At 32.5% G+C, this 22,186-nt stretch overlaps 2 protein-coding genes and 3 pseudogenes across 2 annotated transcripts; all 5 read left to right on the forward strand.

Annotated features, from left to right (window-relative positions):
* The first annotated feature begins 3,969 nt into the window (after window positions 1–3,969).
* On the forward strand, window positions 3,970–6,055 carry LOC114402818 (annotated as a pseudogene).
* A 2,100-nt stretch (window positions 6,056–8,155) lies between these two features.
* Window positions 8,156–10,481, forward strand: LOC114401616 (cytochrome P450 71D11-like). Its single transcript, XM_028364175.1, has 2 exons — window positions 8,156–9,180; window positions 9,680–10,481. The coding sequence occupies exons 1-2, from the start codon at window positions 8,278–8,280 to the stop codon at window positions 10,301–10,303; spliced, it is 1,527 nt and encodes a 508-aa protein (XP_028219976.1). The 5' UTR covers window positions 8,156–8,277; the 3' UTR covers window positions 10,304–10,481.
* Window positions 10,482–12,849: 2,368 nt separating this feature from the next.
* LOC114401534 (cytochrome P450 71D11-like) lies at window positions 12,850–15,645 on the forward strand. Its single transcript, XM_028364057.1, has 3 exons — window positions 12,850–13,862; window positions 14,222–14,836; window positions 15,296–15,645. The coding sequence occupies exons 1-3, from the start codon at window positions 12,882–12,884 to the stop codon at window positions 15,314–15,316; spliced, it is 1,617 nt and encodes a 538-aa protein (XP_028219858.1). The 5' UTR covers window positions 12,850–12,881; the 3' UTR covers window positions 15,317–15,645.
* Window positions 15,646–15,720: 75 nt separating this feature from the next.
* LOC114401536 lies at window positions 15,721–18,455 on the forward strand (annotated as a pseudogene).
* A 633-nt stretch (window positions 18,456–19,088) lies between these two features.
* On the forward strand, window positions 19,089–20,324 carry LOC114402311 (annotated as a pseudogene).
* The last annotated feature ends 1,862 nt before the right edge of the window (window positions 20,325–22,186 follow it).

Consider the following 22,186-nt stretch of genomic DNA (forward strand, 5'->3'; position numbering starts at 1 on the left):
GCCTTTGGTGTGTGTTTGGGAGTTTGGATTGGGAAGGGAGGGGAGGGTAAATTTTTTATTTCTAATTTTATAATTTTATAAATAAAAGAAATAAAATGATAGATTAATATAAACTTCTTTTATATTTTATATACAAAGTTATAAACTTAACCTCTAAATTTGCCCTCTCCACTTTTCTCATTCAAAACTCCTAGACTCCGAGAGGACAATTTAGCTAGGCACCACTAGGCAGCGTGACTTACAGGTATTTTATGGGATTGTCCAACAAAAGTTATCGTTTTAGGAAAAAGCAGTTCTTCACGTACTATCAGTTAGGAAGGAACAAGGATTATCATCATCTGATATAATATACAGTGCAGCAGTTTAGGTTCCTGAAACCCAAGATAATGGTGGAAAGATGCCCAGAACAGTATGTTCCCATTCTTGGTTAGACTACCTACCTTACCTCCTGTATCTGATTTGTTCATTTTTTTAAGGGGGAGGGTCCATTGACTGAACTTTTATTGTATGTTTGGTTGAGTGGAAAAAACATAGAGAAAAAAGAAATAATGATATATATATATATATATATATATATATATATATATATATATATATATATATATATATTTCTTTTCAGTTTGGTTACAGCAAAAATGGAAGGAAAAGGAAGAATGAAGTTGACTTCAGAAAACAAAAATTTGAAAATTTATAGTCTGTTTGACATAAAGTTTGAATTGAAGAGAAAGAGAAAGATTTTTTTTTCTTTCTGAATTCTTGTCTTTAGAAGCTGTATTTTTTCTCGATTTTCTCTCAGAAAATACATTGTCTTTATTATGTTTTCTTTTCTTTCTATCTTTTTCTTCCTTCCTAACATACCATCGGTATGAAATCTGTATAATATGATTATCATCCAACAAAATCAACTACAGTTGATTGAGTTCTGTTGTAGGCATATTGATCAGTAGAATTTAGGGTCTTACTGCGGTGGTTTTTTGAAGTTGCAAGAGGGAAAACTGAACTATTATGTTTCCAAGACAGTTTGAAAGTGAGCTAAGGGAATAAACCACCAAAACAACTGGTTGCCTGTCCCTTAACTTGAGATTCTCCCAAACGGTGCATTCAGAAGAAAAGGGGTAATCTATCTATAATTCAGAGAAAAAACAACTGGTCTTGTTCCTGTTTAAGCGGCTTATTTCATCCTTTTTGGTATAAATATAAATATTATAAGCATTGATGGATGTGGATGAAATTTAAAATCAAATTTGTGAGCAATGAAATTGTCGAGAAGTATGATTAATGATTTGTTGTTAATGTTTTCTCCTTTCTCCCGTTGCCATCGCCTCCTCGGGTTCCTCTTTATGCAACACACATGCGGCATTCTCCTTCCCCGTCGTTGTCCTGTGAAAGGAAGTTATAAGGGTTTCATCACTTTTAAAAAGATCCATTTTTAATTATTTTCAATACATTGTTTGTAAGAAAAATTATAGCCTTGATTGGTACAGCTTAACCAAAATCAATGATTTTATAAAATAGGAGGATTAAATTTTTTAATTTTATAATAAAAGATTAAAATTATATTTTAGTCTTAAATTTAATGAACTAAACATAGTCTAACCGTTCGAAAACAATATTGGATATGGAAAAACTCGAATAATAAACTTAAACACAGTTCCATTTGTTAGGGTAATGAGTCTCTCTTTATTTTTAAAGTGTTTTATTAATTAAGGATTTGTTTGAAAAGTTTTATAATAATTATAAAAAACTTTTCAAAATAAAACAAAAATCTTATGGTCCAGTACTAGAAAATTCATAGCTAGATAGAAAACAAAAGTTAGATAACCCAAAGAATTGACGTAATATTGTTAGATTATGTATGCTGTGTTTACATAAATAAGAACGTAAGATAACCCAAAGGATAAACGTAATAGACATTTGTGTTCTCTAACCTAGAACAAAAAAAAAAAAGCAAAAGTTAAATACAACTTAGAGTCTATGGAACGAATGAAAGTTAAGAGGTGAAAGTAGTACTCCAATTTAAAATACATACAAAGAGATGAAGAAAAAGATAAAAAGTTATCTTAAAATAGAGACTCTATAATTGAAAAGATGAAAGTTTAAAGATAAAAATAAATTAAATCTTAATTGGAGAAATCTTTATAAAATAATAAGATAAAAATGAGAAAATATTTTTGAGAGGATATGAAATATTAAATATGGCTAAAAAGTGAAAATGAGAAAAAAAAAAAAAAAAAGGATAGACACTTCCGCATCTTTTAATTTTAATCGTTCTTGACATTGCCTTTAATAATGCTATCGAAAATGGGTACACATATTTAAAGAGAAAGGTTATTCTTATTTTCTGTTTGGTCACAAAGAGAAATGTTATTCGTCAAAATGGTTGTACAAAAAAGGTGATCATATTGTTATGGGAAAAATGTGTAATTGTTCTTTTTTTTCTTTCTTTCATATTTATAATGAAAGTGAATTTCTTACGCATAAAATATACGAAAAATTCGACTATGATTAATTAAGACAATGTTTTGTTTAATATTTAATTGATTTATTATGCATATAAACACAGTATTTAAGTGATTGATTAATTGGTTAATTAATTAAAATATCGGTATTAGGATTATTAAATTTTCTAAAAATAAAAACGCTTAGTAAATTTATTTTATATTTCAGGGGTTTCATACCCATAGAGAAATAGCCATCCACACATACCTAAGTTCTTTACAAGGTATGACGCAAATCTTTAATTATGGAATAAACTTAGGAATCCTTACAATCAAATCTTACCCTTTTGTGATTATTCAATACATAAGAAATTTGTAAATCTTAATCTACCCATTTCAAGTAGTTGGATCATTTCAAAAATTAATATTAGAGTTTTGATAGTGATTAATTGTATATAATACGTGCATGTCTTCATGCACAAAATTTACTATATTTAATTTCGCTGAACTTCTAAAAAAAAGGAGCTAGCACAGACAGAAAGCCTGCATTGGATACCACTTTTATTGAGGACATACAACACCAACTAAGCACTCAATTAATGCCCATGAAAAATACCTTCCTCATCACTACTACAATCAATGTTGACCAAAGTTAGCAAGATCATGCATGATTTTAGGGTGCATTATAGGCTAGACAAGTAATTAAGTGGCTTCACCATTAGCAAGGGTGGTCATTAATAGGCATGCATTAGACGTAAGAGATAGAGATATTATACTAATATTCATTGTTCAAAACTATCTACATTACTAAAAGTATTTTTTTTTGTACCAATTAGATTTTGTTTCTTTTCAATTTAAGTGTAAGTATACAACGGGTAAGGGTGTAGTCTTCTCGTCCGAATTCACGACCATTCACACTCTTTTGCTTCATAAAATGATTAAAATGTCCTCTTCAACAAAAAAGACAAGGAATTTAACATTTCATGGGTTTCATCTACCCATAGAGAAAGTGCATGCTATCCATGCATAACCAATCTTTGCAAGGTTGTAACGCAATCTTCTTTAATTTAATGGAATATTCCCAAATTTATTGAAACATGCAAATCAAATACATATACTCTTAATGAAACTCACCCATTAACCGATACTCAGTAGCATTTTGATTATATGCATATTAATTTATAGTAACACTATCACGTAATTAATCCCTTTAAAAGCGTAAGAGTATCAGATTCATATTTTTCAGACTTCTAATTTCCTCAATAAGGAGGACTACTTAATTTTGTCTGTTGCCACTTTGGTGACTCCACACAAGTAATCGATACAAAAATAATAAACAATGTTGCTTCATTACTGCACGGAAAAACTATCGTCAGCACAAAAAAAAGTAAAAAAAAGGAAGTGGGTGGGGTGAAGCTATACATGAAAACATGAAAATTAATTAATTAAAGCAAAAAATATATACAAAAACTTTTCTTATTGGGTGCATATATGTATTTCCAACAGTATATAAAGGCTCAAGTCTTCCTTTTAATTCTCACTCTCTCTAATCACCTTCATTAATAATCCTTATTGCTTTGTTTTGATTTACCTCCATGGATTTTCAAATCTTTGATATGTTAGCTCCTATTTCCCTTTTCCTCTTCATGATTGTGGCATTGAAATTAGGTAGAAATCTCACCAAAACCAAGTCAATTCCAACATACCCCCTGGCCCATGGAAGCTACCTAACATAGGAAACATACCCCATCTTGTTACATCTACTCCACATCGAAAATTAAGAGACCTAGCCAAAAAATATGGACCCTTGATGCATCTAAAACTTGGGGACCTCAACCATAGTTGTTTCCTCAGCAGAGTATGCCAAAGAGGTGATGAAAATACACGACCTTTAATTTTCATCTAGGCCTCAAGTTCTAGCTGGCAAAATAATAGGCTATGATAAGAAAACCATAGCTTTTGCACCTTATGGAAACTATTGGAGACAGCTACGTAAAAATTGCACATTGGAGCTCTTCACCATAAAACGTATCAATTCATTCAGGCCAATAAGAGAAGAAGAGTTCAACATCCTCATCAAGAGGATTGCTTCAGCAAATGGATCAACCTGCAATCTCACTATGGCAGTGCTTTCATTGTCATATGGAATTATTTCTAGGGCCGCGTTTCTGCAAAGACCTAGAGAGTTCATATTATTGACAGAACAAGTGGTGAAGACTTCTGGAGGCTTTAACATAGGAGAGTTCTTCCCTTCTGCTCCATGGATTCAGATTGTTGCTGGTTTCAAACCTGAGCTTGAGAGGTTGTTCATAAGAAATGATCAGATATTGCAAGACATCATCAATGAACATAAAGATCATGCAAAGCCAAAAGGTAAAGAAGGCCAAGGTGAGGTAGCGGAAGATATGGTAGATGTTCTTCTAAAATTTCAAGATATGGGTGGTGAGAATCAGGATGCTAGCTTAACTGATGACAACATCAAGGCTGTAATTGAGGTAAGGATAATTAATATGGCCTTGTGAATATTAATATTTTTTTTTGGTTACAATGGTTGTGCTGAGGTTCGAACCTTGACTTCATGCATACTACTCCAATCCCACCACTAGGCTGATTCTAGTTGTTTTATTTGAATATTAATTATATGAACACAAACTTGTTACTTGCTGAAAGGCTTAATTAGTTATATGAATGTTTAATTAATTCTCATATATGACAATTAATTAGTATTACTCACATAATTGACAAATTGCTTTTTCAGAAAATGTTTGCTTCTGGAGGTGAGACATCAGCAAATAGCATAAACTGGACAATGGCTGAGTTGATGAGGAATCCAAGGGTGATGAAGAAAGCACAAGCTGAGGTGAGAGAGGTATTCAATATGAAAGGAAGAGTTGATGAAACTTGCATCAATCAAATGAAATACTTGAAAGCAGTTGCCAAAGAGACTATGAGGTTACATCCTCCAGTTCCTCTTTTATTCCCAAGAGAATGTGGAGAAGCATGTGAGATTGATGGGTATCATCATATACCAGTCAAAAGTAAAGTAATTGTGAGTGCTTGGGCAATTGGAAGAGATCCAAAGTACTGGAGTGAAGCAGAGAGGCTTTATCTAGAGAGATTCTTTGCTAGCTCTATTGACTACAAAGGGACTAGTTTTGAGTTCATTTCATTTGGTGCCGGAAGAAGAATATGCCCAGGTGGCTCATTTGGTTTGGTAAATGTTGAGGTGGCACTTGCATTTTTGTTGTATCACTTTGATTGGAAGCTTCCCAATAGAATGAAAACTGAGGACTTGGACATGACTGAACAGTTTGGGTTAACTGTTAAAAGAAAAAAGGACCTGTATTTGATTCCCTCCCTTGCAACATAAAGCTCACAAGCTGAGATTATAACTTTTGGATATTGTTAGGTTCACTCTTAAATAAAGTGTTGTCCATCTATCTTAAGATGTTTTAAGTAGAGCTGAAAACTTTCTAATAATGTGTCTCAGAATGGTGGCAATTGATTATATATGGAAAACTTGGTAGATTCGACCAAAAATGTTGTATGACATTGTGTGGTAGAACCGTATTCACACCTAATCACTATTACAACTTCATAAAATTCTATGTGAAACATTACAAGAAAACAAAAGATGATCTGTCAATTTTATATCTTTCTTACAAAAATTACATGTAAGATTATGGTATGTGGTCATCTCCTTAATCATATGCCTAATAATCTTTTAGTCAAACAAATTAATCAGCAAAATCTATTTGGGTAACTCATGTGTTGACAAGTTAGCCTCTCATGCTGCATAGAACTCAGGTTTTTCTTGGTGGATGACCCCACCTCCTTTTTTGTCGAGGGAGCTCCTTAATTAGTTATAGACAAGGACTACCCTCATATAGATTTAGATAATCTCTTCCTTGGGTTCGGCTTAGTCCCCTTAAGTGTTTTGTTTCTTCTCTTTATACTTTATATATTATCTGGTTTGGTTAGTTCTTAGGATCAGTAGGGGTTGGGGTGCCAACATAGTTGTGATGCCTTCCCCTGCTGTGAAGTTCTAGCCACTCCTCCTTTGCTAAAAAAATAAATAAATTTGGGAGACACTTGAAAAGAAGTATGGTGCGGATGATGCAGGTGTTCGTAAGTACATTACTGGCAAATGGTTAGGATTCCAAATGTGTCGATGATAAACCAATAATGGAGCAAGTGCGCGAGTATGAGAACTTGGTCTATAGTACGTTGTAATGGGAATTTCTATCACTTTTCAGACTGGTTCACTTGCCCAATAGATTGTATCTCCTTATGTGCCTAGTGTAGTCTATTTTTGAGTGTGTGAAGAGATGTCTCTTTGGAGGAAAACATTTGCTAATGAGATAGCAATTTGTGCTCACAATTTCAACTTGTATTTGGTAGTAATATGCACAAGAAGTTTCTATGAAATCAGAGACGTGACATTTCATTCATACATTCAGCAACAGATTGCTTAGTTTCCGATACGTATATTTCTTACAAAAATCAGAAACATGAAATTTCATTCATATATTGCTTAGTTAGTCTGAAAACACATTAACTACTGCATAAGGCATAAAATAAAATCGCACATCCTGAAACAGCAGAGTACAACAGAAATTTCAGCAACATCAAACTTTGGTTATTTGCTGCTAGTGTCATTGAAGGGAGGAAGGTATGTTCCTTTTCTTTTGTGATGCTTAGGAAGGCAACGGATGTGTAGGTCTCTTGTTTTGTACAACGTTTTTGTGGTGTGCCTGGATATTAAAACTGACATACTGTATGTGTCCTTTAGTTTGTGGGGCCATTATGCTTTCAGTGTCCTAAACTATGGTTTCTCTCTTTCTCTATCTCAGAATTCAAAACTTCTTATGCTCGTCGGGCAACAGCATTTCTTATTCTGCCATTCAGCTTTTTATTTCTTAAATGAATTTTTCTTTGCTTTTATATATATATATATATATCCAACTTGAGTCCGGGATATCCTACACTAATTTGATTTAATTTGTCGATTAAGTTCCATAACTTTTGATTGTCTTTATGTTAACTTGGAGTATTAATTAATGAAAGCTGTTAACTATTTAGTAGCACAATACAAGTTTTTTTATTTACGATCCACTAATGCAAGTTGTTTCAACTTAATAAAAGGTATCAAATTTGTGTCCTTACTATGTAATTACGTTAAATATTTAACAATTCAAGCAGTATTGTCCCCTGTGGTGAAACTTGGCATATACCTGTAATTCATAAAAAAAAATAAAAATTATAGCAACAGGAACTGTTTTATTGGCATGGTATGCGATATTAGCATTATAAAACAAGGTGATCCATTTCACTCAATAATGAAGACTAATTGTCCCCTTATTTTAAAATACATCCATCCTTGCCTTGGCAGACAATATGATAACTGCTTAATTGAATGTTATCCACAATTATTATGGTTCTGGCCTCCAGCAAAATATCATAAAGCTTGATAACGCTAAGATTGCATAGAAGAAGACGACAAAATCACGCAACAAGTTGTTGCTTAAATATACGCGGAAAGTCTAAATGAAATGGGGACATGCTTTGAAAAGTCAAAATTTTATGTTTTTTTCTACATAGATATCAAATAAGTGGCTGTTAAAAAAAAAGTTGGATCATAATATTAAACATTTAAACTATTAATATCTGCCGATATTTATGAAAACGAAATAAACCGGATTCTTTACTGTGAAGTGTGAACTGTGGAGTTTGCAGCAGCAGCAGCAGGAACAGAATCCACTAGAAAACAATAAACGGCAAACAAAATCCTCATTTTTATCAGGACTTTTAGAACCCCTTAGTGGTCTCTTTTGTCACTATGGATTCTGAATTACTTAGCATATTACCCCCTATCATGTCCTTTTTCCTCTTCATGATTGTGGCACTAAAAATAGGGAGCAATCTCAAGAAAACTGAGTCATCTCCAAACATACCCCCAGGACCATGGAAGCTACCAATCATAGGAAACATACATCATCTTGTTACATCTGCACCACACCGAAAATTGCGAGACTTGGCCAAAATGTATGGACCCTTGATGCATCTTCAACTTGGGGAGGTCTTCACAATCATTGTTTCCTCACCAGAATATGCTAAGGAGATAATGAAGACCCATGATGTCATCTTTGCATCAAGGCCTAAAATTCTAGCATCAGATATATTGTGCTATGAATCCACAAATATTGTCTTTTCACCGTATGGAAATTACTGGAGACAGCTACGGAAAATATGCACACTGGAGCTTTTCACCCAAAAACGTGTCAACTCATTCCAACCAACAAGAGAAAAAGAGCTCACCAATCTCGTTAAAATGGTTGATTCACATAAAGGGTCGCCCATGAACTTCACTGAAGCAGTACTTTTATCAATATATAATATCATTTCAAGAGCTGCGTTTGGCATGGAATGCAAAGACCAAGAAGAATTCATATCAGTGGTAAAAGAAGCTGTAACAATTGGGTCAGGTTTTAACATAGGAGATTTGTTTCCTTCTGCAAAATGGCTTCAACTTGTTACTGGTCTGAGGCCTAAGCTTGAAAGGCTGCATAGACAAATTGACCGGATACTGGAAGGCATCATCAATGAACACAAACAGGCAAATTCAAAAGGCTACAGTGAAGCGAAGGAAGATTTGGTGGATGTTCTCCTAAAATTCCAGGATGGTAATGATAGTAACCAGGACATTTGTCTATCTATTAACAATATCAAGGCTATAATCCTGGTAAAGTTTACCTCACTCCTTTCTCTAGAACTTAGACGAATGTTTAATACTTGCACCAGAATATTCACACATGAACCCTTCAAAATTGTGAACTATGCTCCAATTTCCATGATGTATTATTGGATGCCATCTGCATATACCTTTTTGAATTCAATGCCTTCAAAGTTGTTCTTATTAACGTGAAATTCAATCGTTGAAATATTTTAACTGCATAGTTTGTTATATATGTGATAATTGTTAGGAAATTCTACATTGCCTGCCTCAGTTCTCGGGAAACAACTTATACATCTGTTGGGTAACTTTACTTGGTATCAATTGGTTTTAAGTTGAAATTCAACAATAATATGTCTATGCAGTTTTTCACAATCTAAACAGTTGGTCTTCCAATCAACAGTTGTAATTGAACTTTATACTCAGTTTAGAGAACTCAAATCCATAACAATCTCTTTGTATACCATTGAATTAGCAAAAATTAGACTCACTGATAACTACTTTGCAGGACATTTTTTCTGCTGGAGGTGATACAGCAGCTTCTACCATAAATTGGGCAATGGCAGAGATGATAAGGGATTCAAGAGTAATGGAGAAAGTACAAATCGAGGTGAGAGAGGTATTCAATATGAAAGGAAGGGTTGACGAAATTTGCATCGATGAGCTGAAATATTTAAAATCAGTTGTCAAAGAGACACTAAGGTTACACCCACCAGCTCCACTTTTACTTCCAAGAGAATGTGGACAGGCATGTGAGATTAATGGGTATCATATACCAGTCAAAAGTAAGGTAATTGTGAATGCTTGGGCAATTGGAAGAGATCCAAAGTACTGGAGTGAAGCAGAGAGGTTTTATCCAGAGAGATTCATTGATAGCTCTATTGACTACAAAGGGACTAATTTTGAGTACATTCCATTTGGTGCTGGAAGAAGAATATGCCCTGGCAGCACTTTTGGTTTGATCAATGTTGAGGTGGCACTTGCATTTTTGTTGTATCACTTTGATTGGAAGCTTCCAAACGGAATGAAAAGTGAGGACTTGGACATGACTGAGCAATTTGGAGTGACAGTTAGAAGAAAAAATGACCTATACTTGATACCGGTCCCTTCTAATCCTTTCCAGGTAAGATAAACTGGTAAAGCCTACAAGAAAAGGCTAGAACCTTTGTATTTGTTATTACCCATTTACTAATGAAAGAAACTTTGCATTTTGTTAATTTTTGCGATGTAGCGTATATATCCGTTGAACAGTGTGAATTGGTCTTAAGATGAAATCTAAAAGATCTCTCATCCCATTCCTATCTTTCAAATCGTCAGATGGGCCTTGCTCACCCAATTTAAAGTCTGCCTTTTGATGATGGATGTTAATTTCGATATCCTGATTATAAAGTTGAACACTTGAACACACTTATCAGCGGAGGCATTCAACTTATCATTAATATTTCTGATTTTGAGGTTGTTCTTCAAGGATGCTATATCCACTGGATTGTTTTCTAACATGGCATGACATGAAAATGAATGTCATACGTGCGTATGATGGTGTTTAAAGATTTTCAGAAATTTATCTGTCAGCCTAATTATTGTTTGATGACTTTCAATTTTGTGAAATTAGGATATTTGAAGATTAAACATCCTAATTGTTGCAAAAAGTTAAAAGTCATCAAATAATAATGTTAAACTGGTAGGTAAATTTTTTTAAATTTGGGTTTCAATCAACATCATTATTTATTTTGGTTCGCATAGAATGAGTATTTTTACTTTAGTTATTTTTGGAAATAACAATGACTTATTTCCAAAGTATATATATTATTTACAACTAGACTTTCAACTCGTGCGTTGTATGGTTTTTTTAAAATTATATATATATATATATATATATATATATCATTTTATATTTTTTTATTTATTTAAATAAATAAAAATAATAATTTTTAAATATTTAGTACCATGTTAAACATAATTATCGTATTAATGAGAAAGTTGATTAATTATATTTTTAATTGAGTTAATTTTATCTTAAAAGTTAAGTATATTAACTTTTTTTGTAATTTTTTGTTCATTCAAGTAATAATAGTGATACAATATCTTTTGAAAAATAAATGTACATAAATAAAATTATTCATTTTAATGATTTTTAGTGAATTTTTATAAAGAATCAAGTGAAAAAAAGCAATAAACAAATAATATATTATATTATTTTAATATATAATAATAATAATAATAATAATGTCTACTATTTTATTACATATAATAATAATAATTTCTTAGAAAGTTTTAATATATATTATTTTACAGTATATAATATTATAAATATTTTTTATTTTGTAAAATATATACTTTAATATACATTTTCTTAAAAAATAAAATTAAGCATAATCAAATATTATTTAAATTACTATTAATATTTAAAATAGTATCAAAATTATAAAATTAGAGTTAATACATTTAAATGAATATGGATGAACTTCATTGAAAATTATATTTCAAAAATAAATTAACTTAGAGTTAACATTTATTTATTTATTTTATATAACATTAAATCTTAAAACTCATTCTCATATATATAACGGTTTCTATTAATCTTGTTTAATATGATTCAACAGTAGTTTAATACATGTAACCGTTAAAATCTTATTGGTATCTATTATGTAACTTCATCGTGGCATTAAAATAATCTAAAATATAATTAATTTTTTTTTATCATTGAATAAAAATTTATTTTAGAAAATCTTGTTAACTCTATCATACAATAAATTTTGTAATATATATCTTTACATATAGCTATCTTTATACAAAAGTGAAGCGAATAATATTTATTATTTAATTATTACATTTATAGTTTTTTTAAAAATTAGTTTATAAAATAAAATTTACAATAAAAATAATGTAAAAATTCTTATATATATATATATATATTAACTATTAGTCTCCTATCATTAATTTATATTTATCTAATTAGTTCTAATTTAAATAGTTAACATCAAATATAATTGTTAATAATTTTATTATATATATATATATGTAATTATTATATTTTTTTATTTTCATATTACATTATATTATTTTATAACTTTAAAGTGATAAATTTAATTTATTATTTTTCCAGAAATATATTTTAAAGTAACTAATTATAAAAATAAATAAATTTGTACATAGATAGTAATATTAAATTAGTGTAAAATTTTACATTTATTTTATTTAATAATTTTTCCTTCATATTTATTTAATATGTAAAATCAAATATTACAAATAAATTAAATTATTATTAATGTGAGAAGTTATTAATTTTATTAAAATATATCAACGACTATTAATTAGTATTACTTTGAATTAACATGGTGACACAAAATGTAAAATATTTTTTTCCTCCACCACTAATATTAATACGCTTAAAATATTTGTCCCATGCTTTGCACGGTCGCCCACTAGTGTATAACATATACAGAAAAGAATTATGCCAAATATTGAATTTTTTAGATGAGTAACTCTACACATGCCACATGCCATGGTTGTGCATAGACATCGATCATCACGACGAGAACATGCGCATTACAAAAAAAGGACAAAAGCAACCAACAAATTATTGCTTTGACACTGCATGGAAAGCCTGAATGCAATAAGGCCATATTAATATTTAATATTTGTGAAAATGAAATATAGTACTAAATTATTCATCATGTTGAAGATTGCAGCACAAGAAACCACTAGAAATGGCAACCAAACTAGTCATCTTCATCAGGACTTTTAGAACCCCTTACTGGTCTCTTGTCACCATGGATTCAGAAGTACTTAACTTATTAGCCCTTATCTTGCCCTTTTTACTCTTCGTTATTGTGGCACTGAAAATAGGAAGAAGAAATCTCAAGAAATCTGAGTCAACTCCAAAAATACCCCCAGGACCATGGAAGCTACCTATCATAGGGAATATACTCCATCTTGTTACATCTACACCACACCGAAAATTAAGAGACTTGGCCAAAATATATGGACCCTTGATGCATCTCCAACTTGGGGAGCTCTTCATAATCGTTGTTTCCTCAGCAGAGTATGCTAAGGAGATAATGAAAACCCATGATGTCATCTTTGCACAAAGGCCTCATAGTCTTGCTTCAGATATATTATCCTATGAATCCACAAATATTATTTCGGCACCTTACGGACATTATTGGAGACAGCTACGAAAAATATGCACTGTGGAGCTTTTCACTCAAAAACGTGTCAATTCATTCAAGCCAATAAGAGAAGAGGAGCTCGGCAATCTTGTCAAAATGATTGATTCCCATGGAGGGTCTTCTTCCATCAACCTCACTGAAGCAGTACTTCTGTCAATATATAACATCATTTCAAGAGCTGCGTTTGGCATGAAATGCAAAGACCAAGAAGAATTCATATCCGTGGTAAAAGAAGCCATAACAATTGGAGCAGGTTTTCACATAGGAGATTTGTTTCCTTCTGCTAAATGGCTTCAACTTGTTAGTGGTTTGAGGCCTAAGCTTGATATAATACATGAAAAAATTGACCGGATACTAGGAGACATCATCAATGAACACAAAGCAGCAAAGTCAAAAGCCAGAGAAGGCCAGGATGAAGCAGAGGAAGATTTGGTGGATGTTCTCCTAAAATTCAAGGATGGTAATGATAGAAACCAGGACATTTGTTTAACTACTAACAATATCAAGGCTATAATCCTGGTAAGGATAGTAACACCTTCTAAACCCTTTATTTTATGAAGATAATTTCACTCCTTTCAAGAAAACTTAGAAAATTATTTAATACTAGCACCAGAATATCTCACACATGGGCTCTTCAAACTATGCAGCATATGATGATTTCCGTGTTGTCTTAATGGATACTTTCTGCATATATAATTGTTGACATAGTTAACAACTACACAGTTAGTTGTACATCTGTACACGATCTGAACAGTTGACCTTCGAATCATCATTTCTCTTTATACTCTAAAGTACACTCCTCACATTTGAAAAGTCAAATCCATAATCTCTTTGGATATCCTTGCATTAGCTTAAGCTCGCTGATAATTACTTTGTAGGACATCTTTGGTGCTGGAGGTGAGACATCAGCAACTACCATAAATTGGGCAATGGCAGAGATGATAAAGAATCCAAGAGCAATGAATAAAGCACAACTTGAAGTAAGAGAGGTATTCGACATGAAAGGAATGGTTGATGAAATTTGCATTGATCAACTCAAATATTTGAAATCAGTTGTCAAAGAGACCCTAAGGTTACACCCACCAGCTCCTCTTTTACTTCCAAGAGAATGTGGACAGACATGTGAGATTCATGGGTATCATATACCTGGCAAAAGTAAGGTAATTGTAAATGCCTGGACAATTGGAAGAGATCCAAACTATTGGACTGAAGCAGAGAGATTTCATCCAGAGAGATTCTTTGATAGTTCTATTGACTACAAAGGGACTAATTTTGAGTACATTCCATTTGGTGCTGGAAGAAGAATATGCCCTGGCATCACACTTGGTTTGATAAATGTTGAGCTGACACTTGCATTTTTGTTGTATCACTTTGATTGGAAGCTTCCAAATGGAATGAAAAGTGAGGACTTGGACATGACTGAGAAATTTGGAGTGACTGTTAGAAGAAAAGATGACCTATACTTGATACCTGTCACTTCTCGTCCTTTTCTGGTAAGATAACCATACAAGAAAAATCTATAACCTTTGAGTTTGTAATTAGCCGTTAATTACTGAAAGAAATTTTGCATCTATGTTGACTTTAGTAAAACTGAAGATTTGTAATGCATCCCCCACGATGTTTTCATCATTGTTACTGTCTTATTTCAATAGTATTTTTCAAGGAATGAAACTACTTTGTCATTCTACTCTTTAATAAATAGTCTTCAATTCATCAGTGCCATTCATAATTCTGCACATCATAAATGTCTTACCATTAATTACTACTTTCAAATTAAAAGAAAGGGAATGATCATCCAATTGATGAACAGAACAAATGTAAACAAGGAGAAATGTGTATGAATCAACCAAACATGCTCGGTAAACATAGATAACAAATTGGCATTTACCATTTTCTAAAATCTTGTGTTAGGAACTTAGGAATTAACAGAAAAGTTGTTCACGATTTTGCAGGGAACTGGTGCAGAGAAATAAGCAGTGCAGGCAAAGAAGGCTGAGTAAGATTCAGTCAGAGGATCAAGAAATCCCTAATGTTGACGACACATATTTTAATCTGATACAGAAACAGTTAATATTATTTTATATCATATAAAAAGGATTTTAACTTCATCATAGGCCTCAATTTCACTATTCTCTGTAAGCATTGTAATTTTTGCTTTATTTCAGTTTCAAAGAAATATAATAATTCAGGACTGATTTTTAAATATGTTCCATTATTCTAACCTTCATGGATGCATATGCCAAGGAACTCGGAATGATACAAAAATGCTGGTAGTACCCAAATATAAGCAACATTTGTACAATATATATTCTTTTCTTTTTGTTCCTCTACATGTATTTTTTTGTTGTCGAATGGAAAGGGAGCTACGCTCCCGTACGTACGCTACACAAGCTTATTCACATGGATTTGGAACTCCTGTAGACTGTAGTTGAGAAGTAACTGCAGGGAGTGCAGTCTAATCTCTAACCATACACATCGATGGTTACGATTCATGCAGTTCAAAAATGAACTGTAGAAGATCTTGGTCCATGCTAACAGGTGGGCCATATTATTATTTTCTAATACTTGTCAAAATGAAATAAACCGCAAGATTTTTTATAGTACGAATACGAAGTTTGCACTTTGCAGCAGCTGAAACCACTAGAAATCAGTGACAATAGAAGCCAACCAAAACATTTATCTTATCTAGACTTTCAGAACCAAAATAGTAGTCTCTTATGGCGCCATGGATTCTGAAGTACTTAACATATTAGCCCTCGTCGTGCCCTTTTTCCTCTTCATGATTTTGGCACTGAAAATAGCAAGGAATCATACGATAACTGAGTCATCTCCAAAGGTACCCCCAGGACCATGGAAGCTACCTATCATAGGAAACATACACCATCTTATTACTTCAACACCACACCGAAAATTGAGACTTAGCCAAAATATATGGACCCTTGATGCATTTGCAACTTGGGGAGGTCTTCACAATCATTGTTTCCTCAGCAGAATATGCTAAGGAGATAATGAAAACCCATGATCTCATCTTTGCATCGAGGCCTCACACTCTAGTTGCAGATATATTGGCTTATGAATCAACAAGTATTATCACGGCACCTTACGGACGATATTGGAGACAGCTACTAAAAATTTGCACGGTGGAGCTTTTCACCCAAAAACGTGTCAATTCATTCACATAAAGGTCTTTCTATCAACCTCGCTGAAATAGTAGTTTTATCAATATATAATATCATTTCAAGAGCCGCTTTTGGCATGAAATCGCAAAACCAAGAAGAATTCATATCAGCTGTAAAAGAATTAGTAACAGTTGCAGCGGGTTTTAACATAGGAGATCTGTTTCCTTCTGTTAAATGGCTTCAACGTGTTACTGGTTTGAGACCTAAGCTTGTGAGGCTGCATCTTAAAATGGATCCGCTATTAGGAAACATCATCAGTGAGCACAAAGAGGCAAAATCAAAGCCATAGAAGGCAAGGATGAAACAGAGGAAGATTTGGTAGATGTTCTCCTGAAATTCCTGGATGTTAATGATAGTAACCAGGACATTTGTTTAACTATTAACAATATGAAGGCTATAATACTGGTAACGATAATAACATCTTGAAAATCCTTTCTTTTTGTGAAGATATTCTAACTCCTCTCTATAGAACTTAGACAAATGTTAATATTTAATTTCCATGTATCATTGGATGCCTTCTGCATATACTTCTTGAATTTGAATCCTTCCAAATTGAGACGTGCCATTTATAGGATCAGTGCAAAGTTATAACTGCTAAGTATTGATATATTTTAACAACTTCAAAGATTTGTATACATGTGTACATAATCACAATCTAAACAGCTGATCTTTTAATCATCAATTCTCTTTATACTCTAAAGTACACCTTCACATAATTAAGTCAAATCCATGACTCTTGTTGGATATCCTGATTCCTGATAATTACTTTGCAGGACATCTTTGCCGCTGGAGGTGAGACAGCTACAACTACCATAAATTGGGTAATGGCAGAGATAATAAGGGATCCAAGAGTAATGAAGAAAGCACAAGTTGAAGTGAGAGAGGTATTCAACACGAAAGGAAGGGTTGATGAAATTTGCATCAATGAACTCAAATATTTAAAATCAGTTGTCAAAGAGACCCTAAGGTTACACCCTCCAGCTCCTCTTTTACTTCCTAGAGAATGTGGACAGACATGTGAGATTGATGGGTATCATATACCTGTCAAAAGTAAGGTAATTGTGAATGCTTGGGCAATTGGAAGAGATCCGAAGTACTGGAGTGAAGCAGAGAGGTTTTATCCAGAGAGATTCATTGATAGCTCTATTGACTACAAAGGGACTAATTTTGAGTACATTCCATTTGTTGCTGGAAGAAGAATATGCCCAGGAAGCACATTTGGTTTGATCAATGTTGAGCTTGCACTTGCATTTTTGTTGTATCACTTTGATTGGAAGCTTCCAAATGAAATGAAAAGTGAGGACTTGGACATGACTGAGGAATTTGGATTGACTGTTACAAGAAAAGAGGACATATACTTGATACCTGTCACTTCTCGTCCTTTTAGTTACTAATTACCCGTTTACTAATAAGAGAAACTTTGTATCTTGGTTGACTTTAGTATAACTGAAGATTTTGTAATGCATCCCCCCCCATTATGTTATCATTGTGGATACTGTGCACATCATAAATGTCTTACCACTACTACTTTCAAAATCAAGGGAAAAGGATGGATAATCCTATTGATACATAGGACATATAAACAAGGAGAAATGTGTATGCATCAACCAAACATGCTCAATAAACATATATAACAAATTGACAGAAAAGCTGTTCAAGATTTTGCAGGGAAATGGTGCAGATAAGTAAGCACTAAGCAGTGCAGGCAAAGAAGGCTGAGTATGATTCAGTCCCAGGATCAAGAAATCGATCCCTAAAGTTGATGATACATCTTTTAATCTGATACAGAAACAGTTTGTATTATTTTGTAAGTATATAAAAAAAGATCTTAACTTCATCATGAGGCCTCAATTTCACTATTCTCTGTAAGCATTGTAATTTTTGCTTTGTTTCAGATACAGAGAAATATAATAATTCCGTTCTCATTTTGTAATATGTTCCATTATTCTTGCCTTTATGGATAATATCTGATCATCGAACTAGGAATGAAACAGAAATGTGTAACTACAATACAGACATACAAATACAACTAGGAATGAAACAGAAATGTGTAACTATAATACAGACATACAAATACAACTAAGCATCAGCCTTTTGTAAATATGTCACCTTTTGCTTTAGTCTTTCTTCCTCTTTTGTTTTTTGTCTTTGCAAGTATTTTATTTTTTTATTTTAGTCCCTTAAAATATGACTCTTTTGCCACTACAACTACTACCACCACCATGGCCGATACCACCACCACCACCATCGACACTACGCTGCCATCGCTACTACCATTACCACCATGGTCAACCACCGCTACCTTCCCCAACAACATTGTTGTTGTCACATGGCCATTGTCATTATTACTATCACACAAAAGTACTCATAAACTAATTTTAATAAGATAGGAAACTTTTAAAATGAATTTATTTTGAAACTAAAAATTGAAGAAAATCTAAAATCTGGTTGTTGGTTTTAAAATTTTTTAAACTTACTACTAAAAACTAACCCAAAAGGGGAAACATTCTCAAACTTATTCTGAAAAAAATGAACTACTGCCCCCAAGAAGACAAAAACAGCCAACAAGTGTCGTTGCTTCACTAGAAAGTCTAAATGAAATAAGGACATGGTTTGTAAAGTAAAAGTATCATTGTCTTTTGGTAGATACAGTATTAAATAGTATGGTCATATCATTAAACTGTTAATATTTGTCTATATTTACGAAAACAAAATAAACCAAAGGAATCTTATTGTAAAGTTTACAGCAACAGCAGCAGCAGAAACCAGTAGAAAGCAATAAACGGCAACCAAAATCCTCTTCTGTATCATGGATTCTGAAGTACTTAAAATGTTGGCCGTTATCATGTCCTTTTCCCTCTTCATCTTTGTGGCACTGAAAATAGGGAGCAATCTCAAGAAAACTGACTCATCACCAAAGATACCTCCAGGACCATGGAAGATACCTATCATAGGGAACATAGACCATTTTGTTACATCTACACCACACCGAAAATTAAGAGATTTGGCCAAAATATATGGACCCTTGATGCATCTCCAACTTGGGGAGATCTTCACAATCATTGTTTTGTCACCAGAGTATGCTAAGGAGATAATAAAAACCCATGATGTCATCTTTGCATCAAGGACTAAAATTCTACTTGCAGATATAATTTGCTATGAATCCACAAGTATTATTTTTGCACCTTATGGAAACTATTGGAGACAGCTACAAAAAATATGTACAGTGGAGCTTTTAACCCAAAGACGTGTTAATTCATTCAAGCAAATAAGGGAAGAGGAGCTCACCAATCTTGTCAAAATGATTGATTCACATAAAGGGTCGCCCATGAACTTCACTGAAGCAGTCTTTTAATTAATAAATAACATCATTTCAAGAGCCGCTTTTGGCATGAAATGCAAAGACCAAGAAGAATTTATATCAGTGGTAAAAGAAGCTGTAACAATTGGGTCAGGTTTTAACATAGGAGATTTGTTTCCTTCTGCAAAATGGCTTAAACTTGTTACTGGTTTGAGGCCTAAGCTTGAGAGATTGCATTGGCAAATTGATTGGATTCTTGAAGACATCATCAATGAACACAAAGAGGCAAAGTCAAAAGCAAAGAAGGCCAAGGTGCAGCAGAGGAAGATTTGGTTGATGTTCTCCTAAAATTTCAGGATGACAACGATAGAAATTAGCTTAACTATCAACAACATCGAGGCTATAATCCTGGTGGTGAGTATAACAACATCTTCTAAATCCTTTCTTTTATCAAGATAATCTCACTCCTTTCTATATATAGAACTTAGATAAATGTTTAATATTTACAACAGAATATATCTCACACATGAGCTCTTCAAAATTGTGCAGTATGTGATAATTTCCGTATTGTATTATTGGATGCCTTCAAAGTGAGAGGTGATTTTTAGAAGATTAGTTCTAAGTTATAAATCTTAATGTGAAAATCATTTATCACAATCTGTACAGTTGATCATTCAATCAACAGTTCACTTTATACTCTAAATTACACTTCTCACATGACTATATCTCTTTGGATATCCTGATTATTACTTTTCAGGACGTCTTTCTTTGGTGCTGGAGGTGAGACATCTGCAACAACCATAAATTGGGCAATGGCAGAGATAATAAGGGATCCAAGAGTAATGAACAAAGCACAGAGAGGCATTCAATATGAAGGGAAGGGTTGACGAAATTTGCATCAATAATGAACTTAAATATTTGAAATCGGTTATCAAAGAGACCCAAAGGTTACACCCACCAGCTCCAATTTTACTTCCAAGGGAATGTGAAATGACATGTGAGATTAATGGGTATCATATACCTTTAATGATTTGTTGTTTTTCCATTTTTAATATATTTTTGGCTGTACTGTTTTGGTACATCCTCTTTTGCTTAGAACCACTTCTTGCCCCCACAAGAAGTAAATACATAATTATAATTTTATAATCATATTTGAATAATAATTTTAATTTTAAAAATTAATATAATTTTATAATTTTAGGAATAATTAAATATAATTTAGCATAATTTAGTTAAAATTATATTTTCGTAACTTGTAAAAAAATTAAAAGTTATTTTTAAATCATATATAATTTCAATGAATAGTAATTTTTCCATTTGAACATAATTTATATGATATCCCTATTATTAGTGTGTATTAGCAGTAACTAAATAGAAGTAATTAATTTTATAAAGTACAGTAAGAAATAAAACAAAAGTGTGGATAGAAAAAAATTAAAATAGGAAGCTTCCAACAGGTTAGGAACGTACTCCCTTTTTCTATGGTCATGTACAATATATATTAAGGGAGATAAATTATTAAATTTATCATCATCTAGATTTTTTTTTTTCTTTTAAAAGGTCTATTACCATCTAGATGAAAACCATTTAGTCTAACCCTAGTCAAATAAAACAAATACATACATTTACCGTTAATTTGTCAACTGAAGCTATATATGCTGAATGCTTTTTCTTCCTCTAGAGCATAGAAAATTCTCTTCATTTTTTTCTGCTTCTGTGGGTTACGACAAATCTAGGTAGACTATTTTCTGTAAATGTTTTTATCATAATAGTAAAGTCACATCTTACGATCGAGTACTTGAAAACTATGGTTGACGATGTTAAAGGAAAAAAGAAACCATAAAAAATAAATGCAACTTTAGTTAATAAATTGCAAACTGCGAAGTACTTCACGTGAGAAGAATCAGAATAATACACCCCCTAGAATATGTGAGTTTGTTTATGTATTGAAATAAAATTGGATTTTGACAAAGTGAAAACGTTGGGAATTATAGAAGGGGTATAAAATAAACTTTGTTGTTGGGGTCACAAGCTATTGTCTTCTTAAGTTCTAGATGCTTTGACCATTGAAAGGATATACTAGAGAAAGATCGAATACATTTTGCTCCTGGACACAGAAATTCTCCACTCTCTAGTTTTAGAAAGGAGAAAGATGAATTTGATGTCCTCTTTCAGAATAAAGACGCATGCACGTCCACAGTGGTCAAAAAGAAAAGCACGTTTACGGTTTACATTAATTACCCATTCAACTCATACATGTACCCGAAGATTATGACTGGCTCTGATTATAGAAGTTGTAAACAGGAAAGTAACAGTTAAGTAAAAAACAAAATCAAAGAAATTATAAAATGCATAATTTAAAT

The sequence above is a fragment of the Glycine soja genome, chromosome 20 (genome assembly GCF_004193775.1).
Source record: "Glycine soja cultivar W05 chromosome 20, ASM419377v2, whole genome shotgun sequence".
Taxonomy (NCBI): Eukaryota; Viridiplantae; Streptophyta; class Magnoliopsida; order Fabales; family Fabaceae; genus Glycine; species Glycine soja.